The sequence below is a fragment of the Amblyomma maculatum genome, chromosome 1 (genome assembly GCF_055883805.1).
Source record: "Amblyomma maculatum isolate TAMU_Amacu chromosome 1, ASM5588380v1, whole genome shotgun sequence".
NCBI classification, from domain to species: Eukaryota; Metazoa; Arthropoda; class Arachnida; order Ixodida; family Ixodidae; genus Amblyomma; species Amblyomma maculatum.
Window position 1 is genome coordinate 69673970 of NC_139344.1, and position 25401 is coordinate 69699370.

Here is a 25401-nt window from a genome sequence, read left to right on the forward strand (position 1 = left end):
TTTTTAGCAACGTGACTGATGTAGCTTACATAGGTCTTTAAGAACCTTTTGCTGGGCTAGTTGGTGCAACATTTCAAAAATGAACGACATTCACAATTCCATACCCCTTTTTTTGTGAATGTCTTGTTAGCGCTTCGTCCACTTTGAAACATAGTCCTTTGCTCAGTTTTAGAAAGCTGGCCTGGTACAATTGACAGCCAAAAAGTAAAGCAAAAGAGCCCACCAGTAGATGCGCTTCCAACGGTTGGCCGTTGTTTGCGGGGCAGGCTGCCAAAGCCACTGCTGCTGCTGGCAATACTGCTGCCACTGTGGTCATCCACCTTGGGTGCCACCACATGCAATTCGCTGGGCTGCTGCTCACTGGGTGCAGGGCACGGCAGCAGCGTGGGACTGCATGGCCAAGAGCACACAAAAAGTGCTCATGTCTGCTTCTTATGCCACTAACGTGACACTCAGAATCCACTAAATGGTGCACTAAATTTTTCCACTGACAAGATCCATGTATCAAGGAATGAACAACACCTGCACACACATTTCAAAAGACTGCACAGCTACCTGTGTTATTCTCCTTGCTACATTCACATTTCTTAACCATGACCACAGTAAATTTTGCAATAGCTCCATGTTTCCTTCTTTCTGGCTCAGACTTTGCTTCGAGCCCTGAAACTTGAACTGAACCAAATGCAGGACATGTTTACTAGCTTATGTGGCCCGTGTAGTAAGTAGGTTAGAATCTAAAGGTCTTCCAGACAACAAGCCACCATCTCCAACTCACTACCTCCTGTGGGAGACAAGACACTGGGCAGCCTCAAGCAGGGCCTCTATCCAAGCACTGTAGTTACACTGTTGGCTTACAATGTGTCAATGTGTACAATGTGTTGGCTTACATACTATGTATCTGCTACAAAAACTCCCAGGGCATCAGACTCATTGCCAAAGTGAGGTCATGCACACAGTTAGCTGTGCAGCTGCATAAATTTGTCTGTGTAACCTTGAAAGTGGCAGCAGGGCCTCATTGATTTTGAACTGCACGGCAACTATCACAGTCGTCATGCAGCCCTGTGCCCACACTGGTTATAAGTGCCTGGAAACCTTAGAAAGAAGTTTCATGCTTTGACTGTTTCGCCTCATCCTTCAAAACTCACCAAATACAGTGTGGTAACGACACATCATCCAGCTACCAAATGCTCTGAGTACTAAGGCTCAATTGCCAGAAAGAAACAAGAACATCGCACAAAGCTATAACAGTCCTCCCATTATACAACAGAAACCCTCCATGCACCTTTAACTCTCTCTGTGTCATGCCTATTCCTGGGCCCGTATTCTGAGTTTGCGTCATCATCGAATTGTCGCTATCTCACGTAATCTCGAGTCATCTGATTGATCGAAATGCCAGAAATGGATGTTGCCACCTTTTCCGGTTTTGTAGTGGCAACACCGGGTTCCGGTGTTTCGACCAATCAGATGACTCGAGGTCACGTTAGACAGCGACAATTCAATAACGACGTAAACTCGGAATACGGGCCCTGGTGTCACGCGTCTCCCAAATACTAAAACTATGAACACTACAAATTATGAGGCGCACCTGACAAACATTGTTTGGTCCTGCTTCAGCCCTTGACCAGTGTTGTTTCAGTAAGCTACCTCATTATGTAGACCACCCAACATTGATATAGCCACATGAATGTGCCTGCATGAACTGGGGACATCGCACAACCATACAGTCAAGCACTGCAAGGCCATGTCAACTGCCAGCTACTACCTGCCAGAGTCGTGCCTGTAATTTTTTATCCACAAGAACGGCACCTTTAATGCCATTGTGTTGAAAACAAACAGTCAACTATGGAAGGCAAAAGGGGACAGCAGTTTCACTTTACTATATCTGAGTTACGAGTTGTGTTAGTGTAGTGAAAAAGGACAATGGCCCAGCACTGTCATTATTGAGGCATTCATCTACTGCAGTACTATACAGTTATACCACCGCCCCCATGATTTGCCACTCATCCTCGTCTTGTTTGCACTAATCTGTTTCATCACACCTGTGCATAAGGGCTGTAAGAAGTTGATGACTGCATAAAACCAGATGGAGATCCTTTATTGTAGCATGCCAAATGCCCTCCGACCAAGGAGTAAGTGCTTTAATCTTGCTCTATAGCCACAGCCTTAATTTTTATCTAAAATGAAAAGAAAACAATTTAGTAGGCCTTGAATGGACGCTGGCCCTATTGGAGGTTCACTTTAATTCAAAATTAAGCTGCACTGTCAAAAATAACCAAAGAAAAAAGTGTGTCTGAAAATTGGCAACTAATTAAAATGTTACAATATGCAAGTGTGCTCTAAAAAAGGATAGACGACAACTTGATCAAAACAGCTTTTTTTAGGAGGTGACTTCAGGTACAACTAAGAAGCACGATCGCAGCTAAAAAGCTATCTTGGGAGTGAGAGGATAGATTATGAACATCGTAATACATACGCCTTGAAGCAGGGGTCCCCGGAGAGTAGTGTCATGCTGAGCGACAACTGGAGAATAGAGTTGTCTTGACGGTGCTTAGCATCGTAGCCCTCGAGCAAGTAGCGCCGTGAGCAGAGTCCTGCACCTGCAAACTCCACCAGGTTGAGGTCTGCGAAGCCCAGCTTCTGGAAGGACCGGCCTCCCTTGACTTCCTATTATCAAGATAGCACAAGAGGCAAAGAAGTCATCACTATTCCAAGTTCTCAAACAGGACAAACAGAAAATGGAGTGAGTTTCAGCTCCAATGAAGAACATCTGCTATGTTCGGTAAAAGTTTGAAAAATAAATAAATAAATAAAGCTAAATATATGGCTCATTGTGACTAGCGGCACATTATCGACATCAATTTAGGGTTGTGGGTTGTGTTGGGTTTAATGGCGCATAAGCAGCTCAGGCTATCATGCGCCAAGCACAAGGTTGTAAATGGCGTACACTATTTATTCTACAGTTTCCGTAAAACATTTGCTTCCTTTAAAAAGCTAAAAACACATGATAGATCGACAAGTCCGCTTTCACCTAAAATCAAAGCTGGATGGAAAGGAATGTGTTCATCATAAAATCGAGTAAAATACTTTTTCCTTAGCATTTCAAATCTTGTGCATGAAAGTAAAACGTGGTTTATGGTGAGTTGCTGTCCGCATTCTTCACACAAAGGTTTGTTTTCTTTTCTCAACAAAAAATTGTGCGTCATATGCGTGTGGCCAATGCGGAGACGGCATAAAATCACTTCTATAAAACGTTCTTGATTGCGACATGATTTCCATTCCCCTAAAGTGGGCTTCACCAACTGCAGTTTATTATTTACCTCCTTACTCCATGATGACTGCCATTCGTCCTTTAGCTTGTTGTGCACCAGCATCATACAGTCTCTGTATGGCATGTCTATGTTCTTTATTCGTTTTCCATGGGCCTGGGCAGCGCAAAAGTCTGCTCTCTCATTGCCTCCAATGCCGACATGACTCGGGACCCAACAAAACGTTATTTTATGTCCTCGAGCAGAAGCTGTTGATATGTTGTGTATGATTTCTCCGAGTAGTGGTACAACTGCATTTTTGTGGTGAAGGGCTGTGAGAACACTTAAGGAGTCTGTGTATATAATACTGTTTGTAATGTTCTCGTTTACTATTTTGCTTACAGCCACTGCCAGAGCATAACATTCAGCTGTAAAAATACTTGCACACTGAGGTAATCTCACAGTTTTTTCCCATTTTCCATGCACTATTGCACTTCCTACGTGTTTTGTTGTCTTGGATCCATCCGTGTAAAATTGTGTGCAATTTTCATACTTTCCTTTTAGAGCTAGAAATTCTTGCAGGATGTGTTCAGGTGGTGTTTTATGTTTAGAAAACTGAGTTAGTGTGAAATCGCACACAACAGGAAGGCTGTACCATGGTGGCAGTGAATTTTGCCTTGATGCAATATTGGGGAGGGCGTTTAGTATTCCTAATTCTTTGCATTTATCCTCAAATCGAAGTAACAAGGGTTTGATTGACTGAGGCCTATTTTTGGACAATATTCTGGAGGCACATTTAGTGACAATGGGGTAGCATATATGTTTTGGTAGGGAGCGTATTTTCAGGATATATGAAAATGTGAGCATGGTCCTTCTAAGTTCTAGGGATGGTTCGTTGGTGTCTACATAAAGGCTTGCGATAGGTGATGTCCTATAAGCACCAGTAGAAAGACGCAAGCCTGAATTTTGTACAGGGTCCAAGCGCTTCAAATATGAAGGTCTTGCTGATCCGTATACAATGCAGCCATAGTCTAGGCAAGAGCGAATGACTGTGCGGTAGATGTGCAAAAGGCACGTCCGGTCAGACCCCCAGTGTTTGCGTGAGAGGACTTTGAGTATATTCAGAGATTTGGAAGCTTTCTTTTTCAGGACGTTTATGTGAGGAAGAAAAGAGAGCTTCCTATCAAATGTTAAACCTAGAAATTTGTGTTCGTGTTTTACTGGTAGTGTGATTTCATTTAGGTAGATGGTGGGGTCAGTGTGCAGTCCTCGTCTAAGAGAAAAGAGAACAGCCACAGACTTTTGCGTGGAAAACTTGAAACCATTTTTATCTGCCCATGATGCCAGCTTATTTACAGTTAGCTGAATCTGCCTCTCACATGTAGTTACGTTTGATGATGTGCACGCAATTTGCAAATCGTCTACGTAAACTGAATACATAATGGATTTCGGTATTACTTTAGCTATAGAGTTGATTTTTACTATGAAAAGCGTGGTACTTAAAATGCACCCTTGGGGCACTCCAGTTTCTTGTGTGAAGTTTTTAGAAAGTACGGAACCGAGACGTACTTGGAAGGATCGATTATGTAGAAAGTCAGCTAGACATTTTAGCATCCTGCCGCGAATTCCAAGCTCTCCCAAATCTCGCAGGATCCCAAACCTCCATGTGGTGTCGTAGGCTTTTTCAAGGTCAAAAAAGACGGCAAGGCAGTGTTGCTTATGTAGAAACGCTTCTCGAACTGTATTTTCGAGGCGGACAAGGTGGTCAGTAGTGGAACATGTTTTCCTGAAGCCACACTGGTGAGTGTCAAGCAGTTTTTGGGATTCGAGGACAAACATCAATCTTATATTTAGAATACTTTCAAAGCACTTTGCAAGACAGCTCGTCAGGGCTATTGGCCTGTAACTACCTGGAGAATTTGGAGACTTTCCAGGCTTCAAAAGTGGCACTACAATGGCCTTCTTCCAGGACTCAGGAATTTTTCCGGATATCCAGATTTTGTTAAACAGTTTTAACAATGCTTCTACAGAGGTTTCTGATAAATGGGCTAACATTTCGTAGTGCACATCATCAGGTCCTGGTGCAGTGTGTTTGCCAGCTGACAGTACTCTATGTATTTCTTCTAGTGTAATTAAAGCATTAAAAGGTTCATTCATGCTACCAGTCATTGGGAGTTTTTGTTTTTCAACTGTTGATTTATACTTTAAAAAAGATTGTGTATAGTGCGTAGAGCTTGAAACTGCAGCAAAATATTCTCCCAATATGTCTGCTTGTTCTTCTATACTGGTTTGTGCACCAGAGGTTGTGAAAAATGGAACTGTGAAGGGGGAGTACTTTCCATCTAGTTTATGTACTTTTTCCCACATGTCCTTGGATGTAACTGAGCTGTTGATAGAAGATACATACCTCTGCCATGATTGCTTTTCAGCTGTGCGGCGGATATACCGAGCTTTAGATTTTGCCTTCTTGAAATTTATCAGGTTTTCATGTGTTGGGTAGCGGCGTAAAATTCCCCATGCTTTATTTTGTTCCTTTTTTGCTTTTCTACATTCTTGCGTATACCATGCTTTACGATTTTGTCGCACCACACCGGAAGTCCGTGGAATGGCTAGGTAAGCGGCGGCAATAATACGTGCTGTGAAAGTTTCATTTAATTTATCCACATCAGAACTGTCCGAAAAGATTTCTTCTAGGGCAGCTTCCTCACGGAAGAGCGCCCAGTCGGCCAAATTTAGCTTCCAGCGCCGTGGTTTTGTTAGGGTGATTGATGGTGATGATGCTAGGCTGATAATGACTGGAAGATGATCGCTTCCATAGGGGTTGTCAAGGACGTCCCATTTAAAATCGGTAAAAACACTTGGTGAACAAAAAGACAAATCTAGGCAGCTGAATTTGCCAGTGCTTGGAGAGCAGTATGTGTGTTTCCCCGTATTTAACAAACAGACATTGTTGCACAGAATAAAACTTTCTAAAACCTGACCTCTGACGTCAGTTTGTCTGCTTCCCCAAAAATAGGAGTGAGCATTAAAATCCCCAACTAAAAGATATGGCTCTGGTAGTTGTATTAAAAGAGTTTCTAAGTCATGAAGTGTAACGGTTAGATGAGGGTCAATGTAAATGGAGCATATTGTTATGGCTTTAAAATGGAGCACTGTGACTGCAACTGCTTCGTATGTGGTTTTAAGGTCGATTTTTCGGGTTGGAAAACCACCTTGGACCACAATAGCAGTGCCGCCTGAGAGTCTGCTTGGGTTCTGTCGATCGCAACGAAAGACTTGATGCTTTTTAAGGATGTTTTTATTCTGTGGTCCAAGGTTTGTCTCCTGGAGACACAATGCGACTGGGGAAAAAGAACCTAATATATCTGTTATGTCAGTGTAATTGTTTAAAAGTCCACGACAGTTCCAGTGAACTAAAAATGCCATAATAAAATATTAGTTGAGGATGGTTTAAAAACCTAGGCAGTTGGGTCCTTTGGACCTGTTATTGGGACTTTGTCCCTTCGTTTTCGCTCGAGAGAGCTTTGCCGCCGCTGACGCGGCGGCGAGGAGGGAGATGTGTCCATCACATCCTCAGATGTGTTGGACGTTCGTGCAGAATGCACGGGTGCACTTGTTTTAGGCCTTGCCCCTTGGGACAAGGCCTTCGGGCCTGCTGACCTGGGGGTCAGCGCAGCCTGTTTTGGGGGTAGTGGAGCAGCACCAGCTACTTCCACCAGGGGCGCGGATGGCACCACCCCAGACTCATTTTTCGTTGCCTGGGTAGGTGCTGAAGACTCCTGTGGTGCCGCGCCCTGCTGCGCCACAGAGGAATAGGAAGGGTGTTGGATTGAATATCGTTTGCGTGCTTCGGTGAACGTGATGTTTTCTGTTACCTTTAGAGTGATTATGTCCTTTTCAGTCTTCCACACCGGACAGTTACGCGAATAAGCAGGATGGTTGCCCTGACAGTTTGCACAGAGATGGGGTTGAGCTTGACAGTCATCGGTTTGGTGCTCATGTGCAGCACACTTTGCACAAGTGAGTCGGCCTCGGCAGCTCTGAGCACCGTGACCGTACTTCTGGCAGTTAAAGCAACGTCGTGGGTTCGGAATGTATGGTCTCAGGTTGAGTTTTGTGTACCCCACCTCCACAGACTCGGGGAGTACGCTCAGTGCAAAGGTAAGGACAAAGTGTTTAGTCTCGATTTCTTTGTTGTCACGTCTTATTTTTATTCGGTATACATTTGTCACGTGTTGCTCTTTCAGCCCTTCCAGCAACTCCTCCTCTGTCATGTACTTTAAATCTTGGTCAGAAAGAACACCGCGAACAGTATTCAAAGAACGATGTGGGCTAATCACAACAGGAATGTCACCAAAAGCGCTGACTCCTGAGAGTTTCTCATACTGATGATGATATAAAAGTTCCAACAGCAGGTCTCCATTTGCAAGCTTCTTGATCTTGTAACCCTTGCCTATAGCTTCAGTCAGTGTCTTTGCAACAATGAACGGTGAGGCTTGTCTTGCTGTCTTTTCTGAGTGCTCACTATGAACTACATGAAAGTGTGGGAAGGTGCTCTTCGTTTTCAAAAAGAACTGGGCAGTTTGGTCGGTGCGCCCTCGTTTCGAAGGAGGGCGATCAGTTGAAGAAGAAGAGGAAGCCATAAAAAAAGTATATTGTTCGGCTGCGGTGCCAGCCACCCACCATGGAGCCCAACGAGGGGACGGGACAGGAGTTGGCAATCAAGTCCTGCCCACGCCAGCTGTACACCGTAACTATAACCCAATATGGCGTAACTCAGGGTGGTTAGCCACACAAGGTTAACCCTCGCCACCTGGAAGTAGGAAGAAACGAAGAAAGGTAAGAGAAGACAGGAAAGTTGTAAGAGAGGGGATAGGAAAGTGAAAGATGGAGGGGAGGACAGGAAAAGGCGACTGCCGATTTCCCCCGGGTGGGTCAGCCCGGAGGTGCCGTCTGTGGGAAGCGTGGGCCAAAGTGGTGTGTTGCCTCCGCCGAGGGGCCTTAAAGGTCCAAAACACTCGGCATCGGCTCAACCACCAGGATCCCCTTTTCCCCAGACACGGCGATGCCACGCACGGCTAAGCGTGGGTGCTCGGGGTCCGTGGTGTCGCACAGTACACGCAAACATCTGCTTTAACAGATGCCCCCTGCGGGGACATCAATTTAGATCGGCACAAATGCATAAGTGGACCGCTTTTAACATAGACCACTTATCATACCTTGTGTACTCCACCTGTATGTACAAAACAAAAATAGTGACAAAATCGTGCCAGGATGCACTACGAATTTAGTGCTGTTTACTTGTTTATGTTGCTCCTACAGCAGATTTTTCTTTAATGTAAGCAGTAGGAAGGAATAGGAAGACTACTTCATGAGCTCTGACATCTGCACAAATGATTAATAATCCTTGTGTATACTATATACTATATACTATATACCATAAAAGTTTATTAATTTGGTTGACCGGATAATCATGGCGGTCCAGCGGCCAATGCCCATGTATAGCTATTACTTCGATGTTCGCCAATTCGAACTCTATGGGCACCACATAGGTTAATTTGAACAGGCTTCCAAAAGAAGTCCACGAATGATCTGCACAGTAAGCAATCTGACAATAACCATTCACAAACATTAGTTACATATGTAGGGTATACTGCTGGGCTAGTTGGTGGTGGTTATCAAACATTATGGTATCGCAGCGCTTTCAGACAAGGACAAAGGACAAAAAAATAAAGTTGTAAGTTCAGCGCAGTTGTGTGTGTCCCTAGTCATCTGTCCTTGTCTGAAAGCGCTGCGATACCATAATGTTTGATTAGTTACATCTTGCAGTCCAGACGCATGCCATTCTGGATGGCGACTGGCAGCTTCCATCTGCATGGTGAAGAACCATTGCATAAAAATAAAAGATGGCTTAGCTCTGCTACGCCTGGATATACATAGCGAAAAGCAGTGACTACCTCGGGATCAGAAGTTAATTTCTCAAGTCTTCTGCGCCGTTCACCAGCAGCTAAACTCTCCTTGGCTTCCATGTCGGGCGCGTCGCAGTTCACCGGCGTTCTATAATTCGTTTACAGGAATGAAAAGGCGCAGCATCTGTCACTCGCTCTCGTTCCCGCTTGGTCCTCATAGCTGACGGCAGATGGGCGACGTCACATCCTTAATGTTACCATAATTGAGTGACTTAACTATTTTATATTTTAGCCTTTGGTACTTTCAAATTGCGCGTCAATCGCAGTATCTGTCACTCGCAGAATCCTGCTATCATCCTCACGGTAGACAAGCGGACTTATGAAGAGCGTTTCATGACCCGGGGTGTGGCACAGCGGTAAAGCGCTTGGCTGAGGATCCAAGGGATGGAGATGCAATTCCCAGATGGAGACAATTTTTTTTTTTTAATGAGGAGGAGTCGCACACTTCTTAAACGTTGCTAGGCAACGCCGGCAGAGCTTGGTGAGGGGGCTGCACAGCTGGCCTTGGCTGTGACGCTACTCGGTTGCAGCATACGGCATACGCGAAGCTTGGCTCCAACCATCGTAGTGAAGCTTTTTGCTTCAAAACTGAGCGCTCATCAAGTGCCATTCGCACATTGTGCGCTGAAGCCCCTCAAACAGTACACAGCTACTCGTGAGACGGCCCTGCTGCTACCAAATTGCACCAAGAAGGATGAAGGGGATGGAAAAAAATAGTCACTGCTGTGCTGTTTTCATTCCAGAAGCAAGCTATCATTGCCAAGTATTAAAATATGCCAGGATGCAAATGACTCTTTTGCAAGTTTTTTTTTTTTTTTTCACTGCCATATGACAATTCGAATATTTTTTTCTCATCCCTAGAAGACTGCATTAACCCCTTAACCGTTTCGGACGAGCTGCGCTCGTCCTTGCAAAGCCGTCCCCAAACCGTTTTGGACAACAATAGCTCGTCCTCGTTGAATAGGTTCTTCCCTTCAGCATTTCGAACGAGCAGCGCTCGTTTGTATCTTAGATGGCATTTTGCTCGACAGATGGCAGCACTGACCTGTTAACTTCGTTTTTGTCTACCACATAAACGTCTTTTACGTATGGCAGCATAATAACCGAAATCAGCACGAAAAAAAATAAGCAGTTTTGTGAAGAATTTCGTTGATATAAAAAGACGGTGAAGGGGTTAAGGAACTGCTCGGTTTGTGGGGTTTAATGCCCCAAGGCGACTTAGGCTATGAGAGACGACGTAGTGGAGGGCTCTGGAAATTTCGACCACCTGGGGTTCTTTAACGTGCACTGACATTGCACAGCACACGGGCGCCTCGCTTTTCGCCTCCACCGAAAAGCAGCCGCTGAGGCCGGGATGCGATCCCGCATCCTTGGGAACCGTAGCCGAGCGCCGTAACCACTGTGCCACCCAGGCGGGGTTGCATTAAGGAACTTTTGCTGTAGTTACTATCCTAAATGCCTCTGTGGACATGCACCAGTAAATAAGTACCCCCTCTCGCCCCCCTAAACATTTTCCTACAAACAACAAAAAAAATGCACTTCATCTCAAGTTGTAAGCAGTTTTTTATAGCAACTTGCAAATATTAGAAAACTTAAAATAATGAATAGAATATTGTTTTATTCGATTCTTCAAATGACTCAAACCGGTCACGTTCAAAATTATTCCAAATTTTAAATACCTTTAGAATTACTTTCATAAAGAGCTGTAGTATTTTTTTTTCGAGTATTCTGAGAAGGGGAACCATAAATGGCATGCGCCATGCTGCCACAATCGACATGCATGGGATGAAGGGTTTAGCCCTAATTTTGCATGACGGTGTTCATAATGTCATAGTACATGCCCTCAGAGAGTGGACGTGGCGCTAGCTTATTCTCTTTCATAAACAGCAGCAAGAGGTCTTTTAACTATATTAGCACCGATGACAGAATTAACAAAATGACCTCTCACATCTGATACCTTAACAGAGATCAGGGTTGTGACTTTTGAAGCAACTGCAATGCAGTAAAATACCGAAAATCAACCCATGCTCAAGTAAGTGCCCACCCCATTTTTCGTTGCGAGTTAAAATTTTCATAAAGGACTGAGCAAAAGCCCATGCAATTATGTCCCACGTCTGGAAGAAGTTTGGAAAAAAAAAACAGCCTAGGCACACCAAGTGCCCATTGTTTGATATTTCCATGACAAAACTAAGTGCCTGTTGATCAATATCTCCGTAAGGCTTATCACGAAGAGAGGGCGGTGCGCACGGCAATCAGCCAGACAATAGGTGAAAAGCAAGTTTCCCCACGCCTTCCACAGTTACAGCACAAAAGACAGGACAAGAAAGAGAAAGACAGAACACAGCACTGTTGCATTTCTTTGTTTCCCCACGTGCATTCCTTTTCGTTCCTTTGCCTCCCTTCCTCACTACCACATGAGCCTGAGAACCTCAATGCAATTGCTGATGAGTACGTAAACCTCATGCTTCATTACAGCTCGGAAGAGTCACTCGAATTCAGCGACAAAATTAGCCGCGCTATAATACTTGGTTTTTCACGGCCCCCGAATTCTGTCTGGTGTTTTGTATGTCTGTATGATACCAAGCCCACCCCCTATGGCCGCCATCTTGAATTTAATGACCAGTCATTGGGCCAAGTAAGGGCAGAATCTGCCGGTTGCCCTTTCTGGATTTCCACACCTGGACCTAGCAAGCACTAACCCTTCAATATTTCGTTACCTACAAACTTCAGGTGAGTGCTTGCTCGCTATCTAAAAGTAGCTACTCAAGTAATAGCATTGCACCACAGCACCATCGCTAGTGCTTCATTGTTTTGCAAGGTTGCGCATTGAATATTGGCACAAGTAACAAATATCAGAAAAAATATTTAATTCACAATTGATTAAGTTCTCTCACTACTCAATTTGTATTCGATTTGATTGGGTTAGGAAAAAGCACTATTCACACACCCTTAGACTTATTACGAGAAAGAAGACGAGGAGGAAGGGAAGAGAAGAAAAAATAAAAAGCATATCTGAGAAATGCTCAGCAGTGTGTTCACGCACTTTCCTGATAGAGATTCGGCAGATACATGGATCCAGTTCTCCAGTGTTGGCATTGGCGCTCATCTTGCAGGTGAAGACGAACTTGGAGTCCCATTTCACACAGTGGTTGCACACCTCCTCCCTTAAAAAAAAATTACAAAAATAAATAAAAAGCTCTAGTGATTTATGACATATGCACCCCCATCTTTCTTTTTCCAAAGATGTTCACAAGACAAGTAAAGCAGCCATTTGTCAACTTCATAACGTAGCATCACAATCACCACAATTCCCAATGAGAGAACTCAATTCACCTGAATGTCGCATGACAGCCTCTATAAAACCTGTTAGAAATAGCTTCCCAGGAACAAAATGCACTTCCTACTTGCATCTCATTCGTCATGCATTTCTCAAAAAAGAAGAAGAAAAAAAGAAAAAAGCAATTTGGCCTAGCAAACAAGTTCTTATGGCTAAAGCTCTTTCAATTAAACTTCTTATCAAACATTCAGTTATAACTGCTGAACAAAAAGAAAAAAAAAATGCAACCGGATGATCACAAATTTGTTCTGTCTCATTTCACAAGCAGATCTGAAGCAGTCTGCCTACATTATGTCATAGGGGCCTGGTTTCAGCAAGTTGTACTCGTAAGAAGTCCATGATAAATTCTTACAGGGCAACTCAGGCATTTTTTTTTTTTTTTTTTTTTCAATATTCATTCTAATGAAGCTTCTGCTTAAGGTTTTCCTTGTGGTAACTACCACCACGTTTAGTGTATATACAATTTGTTCCTGTGTAAAACAATTTCAGAGTTTGCTATTACTGTGCACTCTGAATAAATTTTGAGGATTACATTTGATAGTATTACACATTTGAAGAACAAAGTCATCATTTCCAAACACTACTTCAGCTTGTCAACGTGTGAGTGTTTTTCTAACAAGGTCTGTGGAGCCATCGCTGCACCAACCGAATCATCATCCCAGACCATAAATAGAGCTTCTTTTTCGGAAATTGTTTTACAGTCAATACTGAATAAATCAAACTTAAACCAAATCTCGAAATAGTTCGACATATAAATAACTTGATGTATAAAACTTGTGAAGAGATGAACTTCTTCGCAACCAAGAAGTGTGTATATGTACTCATGCGCTTCCTGCTGGCAGCACACCCCTCATTGCCGAGCGCCACGGCAGGTCGGGTGTCTAAATGAGGGTGCACTGGGCACAATTTCTCATGCCTCTTCGCGGGAATGAGTGTGCATGTCAAATGTGAAAAACAGTTTTTGTGCCAGAGAGAATTGTGACAGATACTGCGCCTTTCCTATCCTGTAAATCAATTTCAAACGCCACTAATGCCTGCTGTACTAACGCCTCCTAGACATCTGGGTCTGCTTCTGTTTGCTGTGTGTGCGGCAGTCGAGAACGCGCCAAATGAGAGGCGCCGCACGAACGCCTGGATCAGACACCCGGCGGGGCCAGCTTCCTATATGCATGAATCACCTGGTGACGTCATGACCAGCCAGTCGCAACAGTACATGGCGCACTCCTTGTAGAACACAACCAGCATTAATGCACAAGTTCACTGACATTCTATAATTCGCCCACAGAAAATTAAAGCCACAGTATCTGTCACTCGCAGAATCCCGCTATCCTCACGGTAGGCAAGGGGAGTTATGATGAACATGCATGGCTGGGGATCCAAGGGATGAAGGCTTGATTTTCGATGAAGACAAGGTTTATTTATTTTAATTAGCTATCTCCTCGAAAGCGTGACACCTTCTGCCAACAGCCTCTGCAGACAGCTACTGCTGACAACGATGAGGCTTAAAAACTTTACAATAGCTGACAATGCCCTACACAACACAAGATTGCTGAATGGAACTGTTCCTAAGCAGCTTGCAAACACAGAAAAGGTGTGCAAACTACATTAGTTGCTTTGTGACTACATACAGAGAAAGAACAAAAGGCTGCACAATGAACAGAAACATCAGGCTTCATTTACATTATTAAACATTTTAATGACCAAGATGCTGCAAATGAATGAATACAAAACAAGAAAACGAACGTGTAAATCAACCAATGCATTGTATGGGCTGCAACAGTGTTATTCTGCGCAACGTAAAGGGCTGCTGGCACAAATTACCAACACCATGCTTGCAAACAGAACTGAACAGCACTTCAAAAAGCACCAAATCAATAGCAAAATAACATTGCAACAGTGTTCCTCAATGAAGCGCCTTTATGGCTACTACAAATTTAGTAAGTAATTGCTCTGTTTACATAAGATATTTTACTTTAAAGTGAGTTGGCGAGATAGCTTGTGAAATGGAAACATACACAAAAAAGTGCTGAAAACTGGATAGAAGAGGCAGTACATGACCACTGCATAATCTTTAGTAGCACCAGCCCCATCTGTGCTGCATCATGTTATCCGCTTTGCCCCTCGATACCTCACAGCTTGTGCTTCACTTTTGCACTACAAGCATTTTATACCCGCTGTCACCAGCAAGCATACCAAAATGGATCTGTTAAAAGTAAAATTACTAGCCAGTCCACAAAATAAGGCCTAATCAACAACTGTCTAGTTATTCCAATGATAGCACACCTCTACATGTTTCAAGTATCATCTGTACACATTACAACTAAAGCTACATCACATGTTTGATGTTCCACTCATTACACCACCATGAATCACTCGCCAATATAACCTTGCACATAAGTTAGCGAAGTCAGATACGCCAACAATAACAACAAAAGATCATAAAGCTATGCAAAAGCTTTGCTAAGCTATTACTCAGTCTTGCAAACTCAAACAGTGCAATAAAGAAGAAAAAAGAAAGAGATATGCAGCACCAAAATCTACTGAGAGCATGGGAACAGTCCAAAAATACACTTCTCGCAGGTCTAAGCAAGACGATGGGCGAAAGATGCAGCCAAGGAGGGCAAAGCCCACTCCCAGCTCCACGCACACAAGAATAATAAACATCAGAGCGCAGCGCATGTGAGCAGCCAGATGGGTAGCAGACTAGAAAGAACCCTTTCCAATGTTTTGAATTCTGGGCATTCCAGGCCACTGGCTGAGCTTGGAGAAAGAAAAAAAAAAAAAAGGGGGGGGGGGGGGGGGGGGAGAGGCACTGAAATACCTTACACGAATGCACGCTTTCCACAGTTGCCCGCTGTAGGAGGTCCCAAATTTTCAAAGCATAGATTTAATCTTTGAACATAAGCTCTCCGAGCAAAAACTATACAACCGCAACATAAATGCATGCGTGAACAAACATAATAAAATTCCAACTGCACAAGAATAATCTACGGTTAAGAACATGACGGACAACTTCAGTAAAAGCTCAAAGTGCAGGGAAGCACTGATCTAGTTCACGTAAAGATTCTTGAGGCTGATGCATAGTAAATAAAGTCAATTAAGCAGCAATGTTGTAGCCCTTGACACTATGAATAAAGTAAAAGATGTCAAAGGGTTTCATGCTTTCTGAATGCACAGTATTACAGTAATGATTTTATGCACATTGTTCTAACTTTTAATTCAGCTCCTATTAAGAAAGTCAATAGATCAATGACATCAAAAACCAATGCAGTGCTGTTTCCAGCCATGCTCTAAATAAATGGGGTACTTTCTGCATCATACTGAACTTCACTGAATTAGATTACATAACCAACTATTTTTTTTTACACAGTCATGAATCACCTCTGAAACAAGCTCTTAATTTTTCTTTTTTCTTAACAAGATACATGCATCCCTTTCGCTTAATGCCTATTTGGCATACAAAGCAGCACGAAATAAAAAGTATTATCAGACGAGTGTTTCCACCATACTAACAGTTACATTATACCAAGCAAAAGTTCCCTTGTATGGTTTTTCTGACTTGCGCCATACAGTGATTTTTCAACATGCTGCACTTCTTGTTTCAAAAACTAAGCACTCATTGTCAAAACAATGTTAACACAAACATTAAAAAAATAAAACTGCATAAGTAACATGACTGTTGCCTGCACCAAAAAAATGCTTCAGTTCATAGAGCTCTATTGCAGGTAACAGAATGAAAGGTAATGCAGCTTGTGCTTAATGGTATGATATATAGCATGTATTAGTGTTTAGTGTCTCAAAGCGACCCAGGCTATGAAGAACACTGTAGTGGAGGGCTTCAAATTAGTTCTGAGCCCTTGAGGTTTCAACCTCATACATTTTCAACTTTCAAACCGGTATATACAATACCCAGAGTTTCAGCTTCATTGAAACGCAGCTGCCATGGTTGGGGTTACTAGCACCGTAACCATTGAGCCACTGCAGCAGGGCAGCTTATGCTTAACATATGCGCATGTGTTCTTAGACAACACAGTGTTCCAAATATTCCCATTTTCTGCTAGTAATGTGAAATAACCTCAATACATCAATTACCAACACTCCTTCATTAAAGAGCTTCACAACGATCAAGAAAAATGAATTACTTGAAGCGTAGCTCGCATGACCAGTTGGTGCATGGTACGGGGAATAAAACCAGCGGAAAAGATGCGTTCACAAGTAAAAGTACACAGCTTCCAGCTTTGTCCTGTGTACTATTTCTACTTGTGAACACGTCTTTTCCACTGGTTTCTTTCCTGTACCAATGAATTACTTGAATCACAGGTCTTGTGAACATGGGAAATACTATGTTACGACCGCAATATGGTAACCACATATTGTACCATGCCTGTTATTCTAATCTGTTCCATCATGTACTTTTGTCCTATTTATAGTTAAAGAACATTATTCTTGTTGCCTCGTTCCTTTCAGCTGCTGGGTTCTGAATGGAATGCTGCATTGTCTACTTGTGTTTTTTTCTTATGGTATTTAGCATTCTACAAAATACATGCTGATTTGTATTGTGCACTTTACATTTTAAAAGATGAAGGTACCTAACTTGTTTTTAATACTGCTGCTTTTCGTTCATTTCACAAGTACTGTATTAAGACTTCTGTAAGCTCTCCAAGAGATAGGAGTTCCAATTCACCTCATCTGTCTCCTCAGGAACCTGTACGAAGGGCAAGAGGCCACAGTCAGAACTGGGCATGGTCTTACTGATTGGTTTCCGATTGAGAAAGGAGTGAGACAAGGCTGCATACTGTCGCCCTGCCTATTCAACCTATATGCAGAATGCATCATGAGGAAGGCCGGTCTGGACGAGTCTTCAGCTGGAGCGAAAATTGCTGGAAAACGTATCAACAACCTTAGATATGCGGATGATACCACTTAAATGGCAGAATGTGAAGTGGAACTCAGACTTCTGATGCGCATACAAGAAGAGAGTGAGGAGTTTGGGCTTAAACTGAACATTAAAAAGACAAAGATCATGGCGTCTTGCCCTATCAAGTCCTGGAGCATCAAGGGACAAGAAGTGGAAGCTGTGACAGATTTTCTCTTCTTGGGCTCCAAGGTTACCCCGGAAGGAGACTGCAGCCATGAAATTAGGAGACGCCTGCTTCTGGGAAAGAGAGCCATGGTTAGCCTTGACCGCCTAGTAAAGAGCAGAGACATTAGTCTGCCAACCAAGATCCGTATAACTCGTGCTATGGTCTTTCCAGTTGTGATGTATGGATGCGAGAGTTGGACTGTGAAAAAGGCTGACCGCCGAAGAATTGACGCGTTTGAATTGTGGTGCTGGCGAAGACTCTTAAGAGTTCCTTGGACTGCCAGAAGATCAAATCAGTCGATATTGTCGACCATAAACCCTGACTGCTCATTGGAGGGTCAAATTCTAAAGTTAAAGCTCAGCTACTTTGGTCATCTGATGAGAAGAGAGGAGTCGCTGGAGAAAGATTTGATGTTGGGAAAGGTTGAGGGTCGCCTGAGAAGGGGTAGGCAGCGAACGCGATGGTTAGATGGCATTCTCGAGGCATTGCAGATGAAGCTATGTGATGTTAAGAAGATATTGAGAGACCGGAAAGTGTGGCGTGACATGGTCCATAGGGTCACGAAGAGTCGGACACGACTGAACTGAACTGAAATGCATATAACTTCTTTATTCTTCTCTGTCATTTTACTTTCTTTTATAGTTGCCATTCTAACTACACGCCCTATTGAAATACTCGCCCTTTTGAAATACTCATCATCAGGTTGGCAGTATTGTTAAATAGCAAACAGATATGTCCATGCATATGAATTCAAACCTTCTGAGGTGGGCAGCCTATGTGTACACAAGAGCTTAAATGCATATAAAAATTATACAACATATCTATCAGTGCCAGGAAGGGGTGTATGGAAAGCTGTAGAAAACAGATAAAGCCTTCAACAACACAGTCACACCAAGTGTGTTAACGGTACAAAACTATCAAACATGAGAAATGTATCCCTAATATAATGTACACAAAGAAAGGCATGATGCAAGAAATAATGTGAATTGCAGAATTGCAGAAGTTGGTAACCCCCCCCCCCCCCCCCCCGTTAAGTATTATAATGCCTAGTTGAAAGTGTGGTCCTTCAAGTTTTTAAGCTAGATTAAAATACGGCAGCCTAAAAGCAGAAGCGAAAAAAGAGAGCTGCGTATTCCGCTACTTGCTAACAAAAAAATTACAGAACGAATGAAGGCAGCAGGAACCAGTGAGAAGAGAGGATGCAGGAAGCCCACACCCAGGCCATCAAACACTAGCCCACCGAAAGCCTATTGTGCCAGCCGCTGAGAGGAACAGGGAGAAGAGAACCACCTTTCCTACTGGAACAATGGACGATAGAGAGTGCTAACTGTTGCGTGACGATACAAGCACGAAAGTGGGCAATATCCGGCTCCATGCAACATATGTGTTCGGCATACAGTGCCCACAGAGAAAATGTCAGCTGCACCTGCTCCTACATTTATTGTTGCCCACATTCCAATGTCAAAAAATGACACAAAAGGTTAATTGTAGCTTCCATGTGACTGTACAGGTACACGTTCAGATTTTCACCAATCAAACATACTTTAAAACAACAAAAATATCAGCGCAAGCCCAAATGATGTGTCACTTGCATAACAAGTAGGCAAGCTAGAATAAGGTACCACAACTAAAGAAAAATATGACAAGAATAAAGAGAATATCTTTATGGCATATAGGCAATAAAGACCAGCATGCGCCAAACACAAGGTAAAGAGAACAAAGCAGATTTACCAAAAAGAATGAAATGGCTTCCTAGTGCACCTGCAGGAAATGCTCAACAGCATTCTTCTCAGGTACATAATATGCCTAGTGGCTTTCTGTGTGCGTTAAAGCTTTCCAATAGAGAATAATGACAGACACAAAAGCATGTTGCAATCTGAAAATGCAATTATTATAGTTTAATGAAATTCTAAAGCAGAGCAGCAAATGCAGAAACTACATCTGATCAACTCAGCAGAGGCTTTTTTTTTTTTTTTTTAACTAGTAAAGCCCTTCAAGCATATTGTATTATACATGGTATGCTGCATATTTCTTATCCCATCTGACGATGGTTAGAAAAGGTCCTTTTTTTAGCATCAGAGCAGACTGTCTAGCAGCCCTCCCCTCATCTATTTAACTTTCAGAAGAATGTACCTATTCTTATTCTTTTTGTCAATCTGCATGAAGAATGCAGATAAAGAGAAGGAAACGTCAGTGCCAACTTTCTCCACAAGCTGTCATTCTTCAGCGCTCAGCAAAGACAATATTATAGCAGATCAAACATGTCATATAAGCAGAAATTTCTATATATGTGCATATGAACACATCACCAAACAAAGATAACAGAGAGAAGTGATAACATCAGCAATCAAGATAAGCCTAACTGGCTGACTATTCAGAATCCTGCCAGATGGTTACACTCCGAAAAACACTCAAACCTGAGGAGGTCAATCGGCCTTTATCTCGACACATGCTCTGATTGTGTTCCCTTTTTAACGAAGAGAGAAAAGGGAAATGGCTTGATACACAGAGATTTTGGTGGATCGATGGGGGCTTGAGCTTACAGCACAAAAACTACACCACCCCAGTCCTAGTTGCCACAAGACAGTAATAAGAAGGCTTCAGCGGACATTACATTCTGAAATATGGTGACAAATATGGTTACATATTCTTAAATTGCAGGCACACAGCGCTGCCCGATTTTATCTGCATGGTGTAGTTTTCTGTTGCACAATGCATTTGGTACAAAGGTGGCAGCACTCCCATCCCAAATAAGAATTTGTGCATAAATATCAGTTTATTTCTTGGGAAAATGGCAGTAGGATTAGATTGAGGGCCCTTCAGCTAATGTAAATGTTACAATAAAGAACAAAAGTACTACCCCTGTCACACAGACACAGCTGAGCTCCTTTCAACTCCCTTCAGCCAAGGTCATCTTCATCTCAAGGAAGATGCGTGCCATGTCTCATGACACTCCTTTAGGAAAGAAAATTTTAAGAAAGCTGCTAGTGTAAGGAGTTCGATCGTATCCCTCGGGCATGCGAAGGGAGTACTCTCACTCCTAGTGATCTTGAGTTCTGAGTCTTAAAATTAAATATTGCTTTTAATTTCATTTTTAAAATTTCAGAGGGCACATTGGACCACTAAAGCACGATGAGGATGCAAGTAAATAAAAAGTTCAGCCCTCTATACACATCCACAAGCTTTAAAACTTGCTGGTAGATGACATACATTCCATTGCCAGTGCTCAACTGAAATATTACTGAGCAAGAACACAATTCTAAACATCATTCTATGCCATATATGATACGTTCACATAGTGCCAGTGAAAGCACACGGCAGAACAGTAACAGGCATTGTGTTTTTTCCTTCAAACAGTGTGCGAGACAATTGTGTACACGAGCCATAAGATGGAATTCCTTACGTCAGCTAAATAATATATAAATGAATTTTTTTCCTTGTACCATTTTAATTTCAGTTTCAATGGCCGAAAAACAGCTGTGATGTCACAGGTTGAGGTCAAGTGAAATCATGCTGTATAATCACTCCTTGATCAATTTTGTGTGTGTGTGTGTGTGTGATTCGAACTTTTGGGCAGGCTTGCATAACAGTTGGTGTGAATTGAAATTAAGAAAGCAGTAACCATACTGCAGCTTTTGTATCCCTCATATGTCTAGTCTTAAGTCACAGCCGCTGTACAGCAGTTAAAAAATGAGAGTTGAAAATTATAAGTTATTAACCACTTTCCTGCAAAACAAGCATGGCTTCCCATGTCTTAAAATGTGCTGCACATCATTCTGAAGACAAAACAGCCTAAAAAATTTAGCATGTGTACTTGTTTCGGTACACTGCCACATGATCTAAGAGCCTAAAAAACAGAGACCACAGCACCAGTGGGGCGCTGCAAGACCGTGCTTCAAGTACACACGATGCCTGGTAAGAGCGCCACAACTTATAAAAATGGCAGGAATGCTACAGTTCTTCAAATTCTTTAGCCCATCACAGGCTTAAAATGCCAGGTAGTCAAGAATTCGATGAAAATTCACCTCAGCAAGCATTAGAAATGTTAGATTAGGTATAGCCCCTAACCCTACCAAGATGAAGAATGATATTTCAGAGTTGTGCAGCTTGCTTCATGACTTGGTCAGTGAGTGTAAAGCTTATTTTTCTTTTACCAGTGGACAAGTCACCACATAAGCTTGAATTTACACTATAAATTAGAACTGTAAAACAAAGAGAACAGAACAGAGTACAAAACGGGTAAACAACATAAAGGTAAACTACTTCAAAGTACTGACAACTCTGTATCTGTTTGCACAAGGGTGGCCACACATTACACACAGGTCAGTCAGTTCCAGCCCAACCTTTCAGCCAGAGATGAAAACCTCTACAAAACCAAATGTAGATGCATCCTCCAAACCTAATGAACGGTATCAAATCACATGACTAAGCCAATCCAACTCCAAAGGACACAAATATAAACAAAACAAAAAGTGATGACACACTTTTTTTTTTTTTGGTAAACAATTGCCTTGTAAGTGCTTGTATGAGCAAAATGATTATGAAAACTTCACCAAGCTAATCCAGAAAACAATTTCCTGGGGGCAATAAATGAAGCCTGATGACAACACTGATTAACTCCTCAAGAATATTTCTCACTTGCCTGCAAATAAAGGTAAGTTATAAAACGCACTTGTTCATGGCAATAAAACTTGCCCAACATGTAAACAAAGAGCCCACTAAATGCATGATAAACAGGATTTAATATTAGTCCAGAGCTATGTATGTTTAATTGTGCAGAAGTTACATGCCACACACTTAGCAACTGCATAACAAGGTTCGAACTTGCACCAGCTATCCTAGACCTTCACGCTGTTTACATACAAGGAAGTGTGAAAGTTGAGATATAGCGTAAACATAAAATCAGCTGTTTAATAACACCTGAGCAAAAAATAACAGCACTAGACTCTCCAGAGCAATCAAAAGGTTCATGAAGCACAATATTAGTTAATAAACATTTTTTGGCAATGTTTAATAACTTCTGCTGGTGGGTGCACAAACATAGGACAAGGTGCCAATCCTACAAAATCAAATGAGACACCTCCACAAAATTTGACTCACCAGTAAACAGAAAGGCCTTATGCAGTACATTGATATTCCTTCCACACACCACACTACCTAGCTCACGCGTATAAAGAATGCTGAATCTATTAGTGATACAGTGAGCAATAAATGAAAGTGCGGGGTCAAAGTTTGCAAGTTCAATCAGGCACAACGCAACGAGCGTGAGCTAGGTAGGCTCACCGACTGAAAAACGGTCACATTGTGATACTGATCTCCTCAGAAGTCGTCTCAATAGCAAGAAGGACAGCGGCAGAGGAGAGCTGATCAGGAAGCAAGTGTGGCAATGGTGTTCCACTTTTCAGGACGGTGAGTTATCAGATGCAGCATTTCTGGGTCACCAAATCCACGACGCAGAAAAACAAAACTTCGGCTGCCTCAAATCCAATAAGCACAGCGGTCTGGCCTTCAAACAGGCTTATTATTTCCTACAGAGAAGCTATCCTGGATAACACACCACAGTTATCACACCAATATGACAATGCGAGCGAAGCAGCAGCAGGTACTTCCAAGGTTGGCGAGCCTATGAGGTATCTCATGAGCCAGAGAACAAAGCTTACAGGCCAGAATAAAAGGTCGTAATGCTGTAAATGATATACAAGCATGTGTAGAAAAACTGCTTCATTTACAAATAATATGCACACTTTAAGGCAGAATAGCACCTTACACGTTGCATTGTTTACTCAAAACAGGCAACCACTCCTCAAATACATAGCTGTTTAATCCTGTTAATTATGCCCCAATATGCAGAACATTTTGAAGCAATGCTCCCTGTACAAATTTAAATTTCACTCCTTACCACAGGAATTTTTTTGAATTTATACAGCTTTAGCAGCTGGCCATTATATGTGTGCTATGAATGCATCCAGAGCTTTACATTCAGTGCTCCTAGAAGTGCACACTGTTTTTGCAACATAAATATGACAATCAAACAGCACATAACACACTCTTATAGTACAAATACAGGACTTGCTGCATTAGGACTGTGTGAAACACCACAGTAGAGAGCATTGGATTACTCTCAACCACCTGGGGCTGAAATATTTTCTATCTCCATGCAGCTGCAATACTGACACTACCACTGTAGTTATTCCAACAAGAATGTGAGTACAAACACTACACTCAATTTGTAACTGCTGGTAAAATATAAATTGCTATTTGAGAGCTGGAATAGAATGCAGCTGACTTACTGTCTCGGACGCTTTGAATAGAATGAAATCAATTAACACACAAACACGACTGACAGCTGCCTGTTAAATTGCCTTCGAGACAATTTACTTTCAACTCAAAACTGGAAAATTTCCAACGAAGTGGAAAGAAAGCACCTAGCTGGCAGACATATCATTCTAAAAGCAATAAATTGAGCATGACATATGCTCCAATGCACAGAACTCAAATGTTTACGCAAATGACATTCACAGGAACAAGAATTCTTTCATGCGAGTAAATATTAGCGGTCAAACTTATAAGTCATGACATATCAAGGCAACACATTTGACTACAAAATGGCAAGGCACTTTCGTAGCTCAGTGCAGTTCTATTTCCCTACTGACCTCAGTTAAATGATGTATACCCATGGGACACGATGAGCGAACATTACTAACGGACAGTACACAACGACCAAAATAAAGCATTAAAACACGCAGCCTCTCTAGAAAGGGCGGGTCAGGAATCCTTATCTAAAGTTCAGAGTTCTACGCACTCGTAGCAATCAGCAGAGACAACTAGATGAAATAACACGCGCAATGGCTAATGTGGTTGCACGCATCCGAACGAAAGCAACTTTCCTCGAATAATTCTGTAGAGATCAAACGTTGGGGCGAGAATGTTCCCAATCTGCCTGATCTCAAAGGGTTACTCAGATTTTAATTAAAAAAAAAAAAAATGAAGGCACGAGAGGACAGGGGCATGGAAGCATTTTACGCGCTCTACTCCATCCTTCTTACATCTACGCGACAATTAGTTCCGTCTAGGCGCGTTAAGACAAGAAAAAAAAAAAAGTGAAAAAACATACCTCGACGACGTCTCCGAGAAATTTCCCCCGTCAAGCAGACGGATCTTAGCGAAAAGGATCGCATTGACGAATGGAACGGCGGTCAGCTCTTCGATGCGAATGTCAACCTGAAACTTGTACTTTTTCTTCTTCAGCATGAAGGTCATGATTCGTAGTGCGGGTGTTCGGAATCAACCAGCAGCCACAGAAGACCATGGCAGCTTCACATGACCTCGGCGACACTGCGACAGCACATACACGCACCCATTAGAGCATCAGACGAAACACGCGTAGCCGCCGTCGTAATTCGATACGTGCAGCGAACGTTGTACGCCGAATGAACTGGACAGCAGTACAGACGATTTCAAAGCGCCCGATAAGTAACGTCACGGACCTTAATCAAACGAACTCGCGCGCAGCAAGCAACAATCGGAGCTGCAAGAACGACAGTCGACCTACAACTTGCACAGCACGTTATAGTTTGTCAATTACGCTGGACTGGTACCAAGTGGAACGCGTCCAGTCATTCAGAGCCCTGTCAGGGAGACGGCGCCGCTTGAAGCGGTCTTGAAAGATCGCTATCAGTGGCATCCAAAGGTTTCAGTGGCCAAGTGAGGACAGTACAGCAGCGACGAACGCAAACAAGAAAGTGATTCTACATTTGTCTTCGTTT

The 25401-nt window shown here is 42.6% G+C and overlaps 1 protein-coding gene across 4 annotated transcripts in view; it reads right to left on the reverse strand.

Annotated features, from left to right (window-relative positions):
- Positions 1-25401, reverse strand: part of LOC146202755 (EEIG family member 2) — a 59514-nt gene that overhangs the window by 33719 nt on the left and 394 nt on the right. For all 4 annotated transcript variants that reach the window (XM_084588311.1, XM_084588310.1, XM_084588312.1 and 1 more), the window contains exons 2-5: positions 24750-24970; positions 12258-12378; positions 2474-2664; positions 224-390 (exon numbers count right to left, since the gene is read on the reverse strand). In XM_084588311.1, coding sequence (XP_084444437.1) covers positions 224-390; positions 2474-2664; positions 12258-12378; positions 24750-24895 — 625 coding nt within the window. In that variant the 5' untranslated portion in view covers positions 24896-24970. The remainder of the gene's footprint in view (positions 1-223; positions 391-2473; positions 2665-12257; positions 12379-24749; positions 24971-25401) is intronic.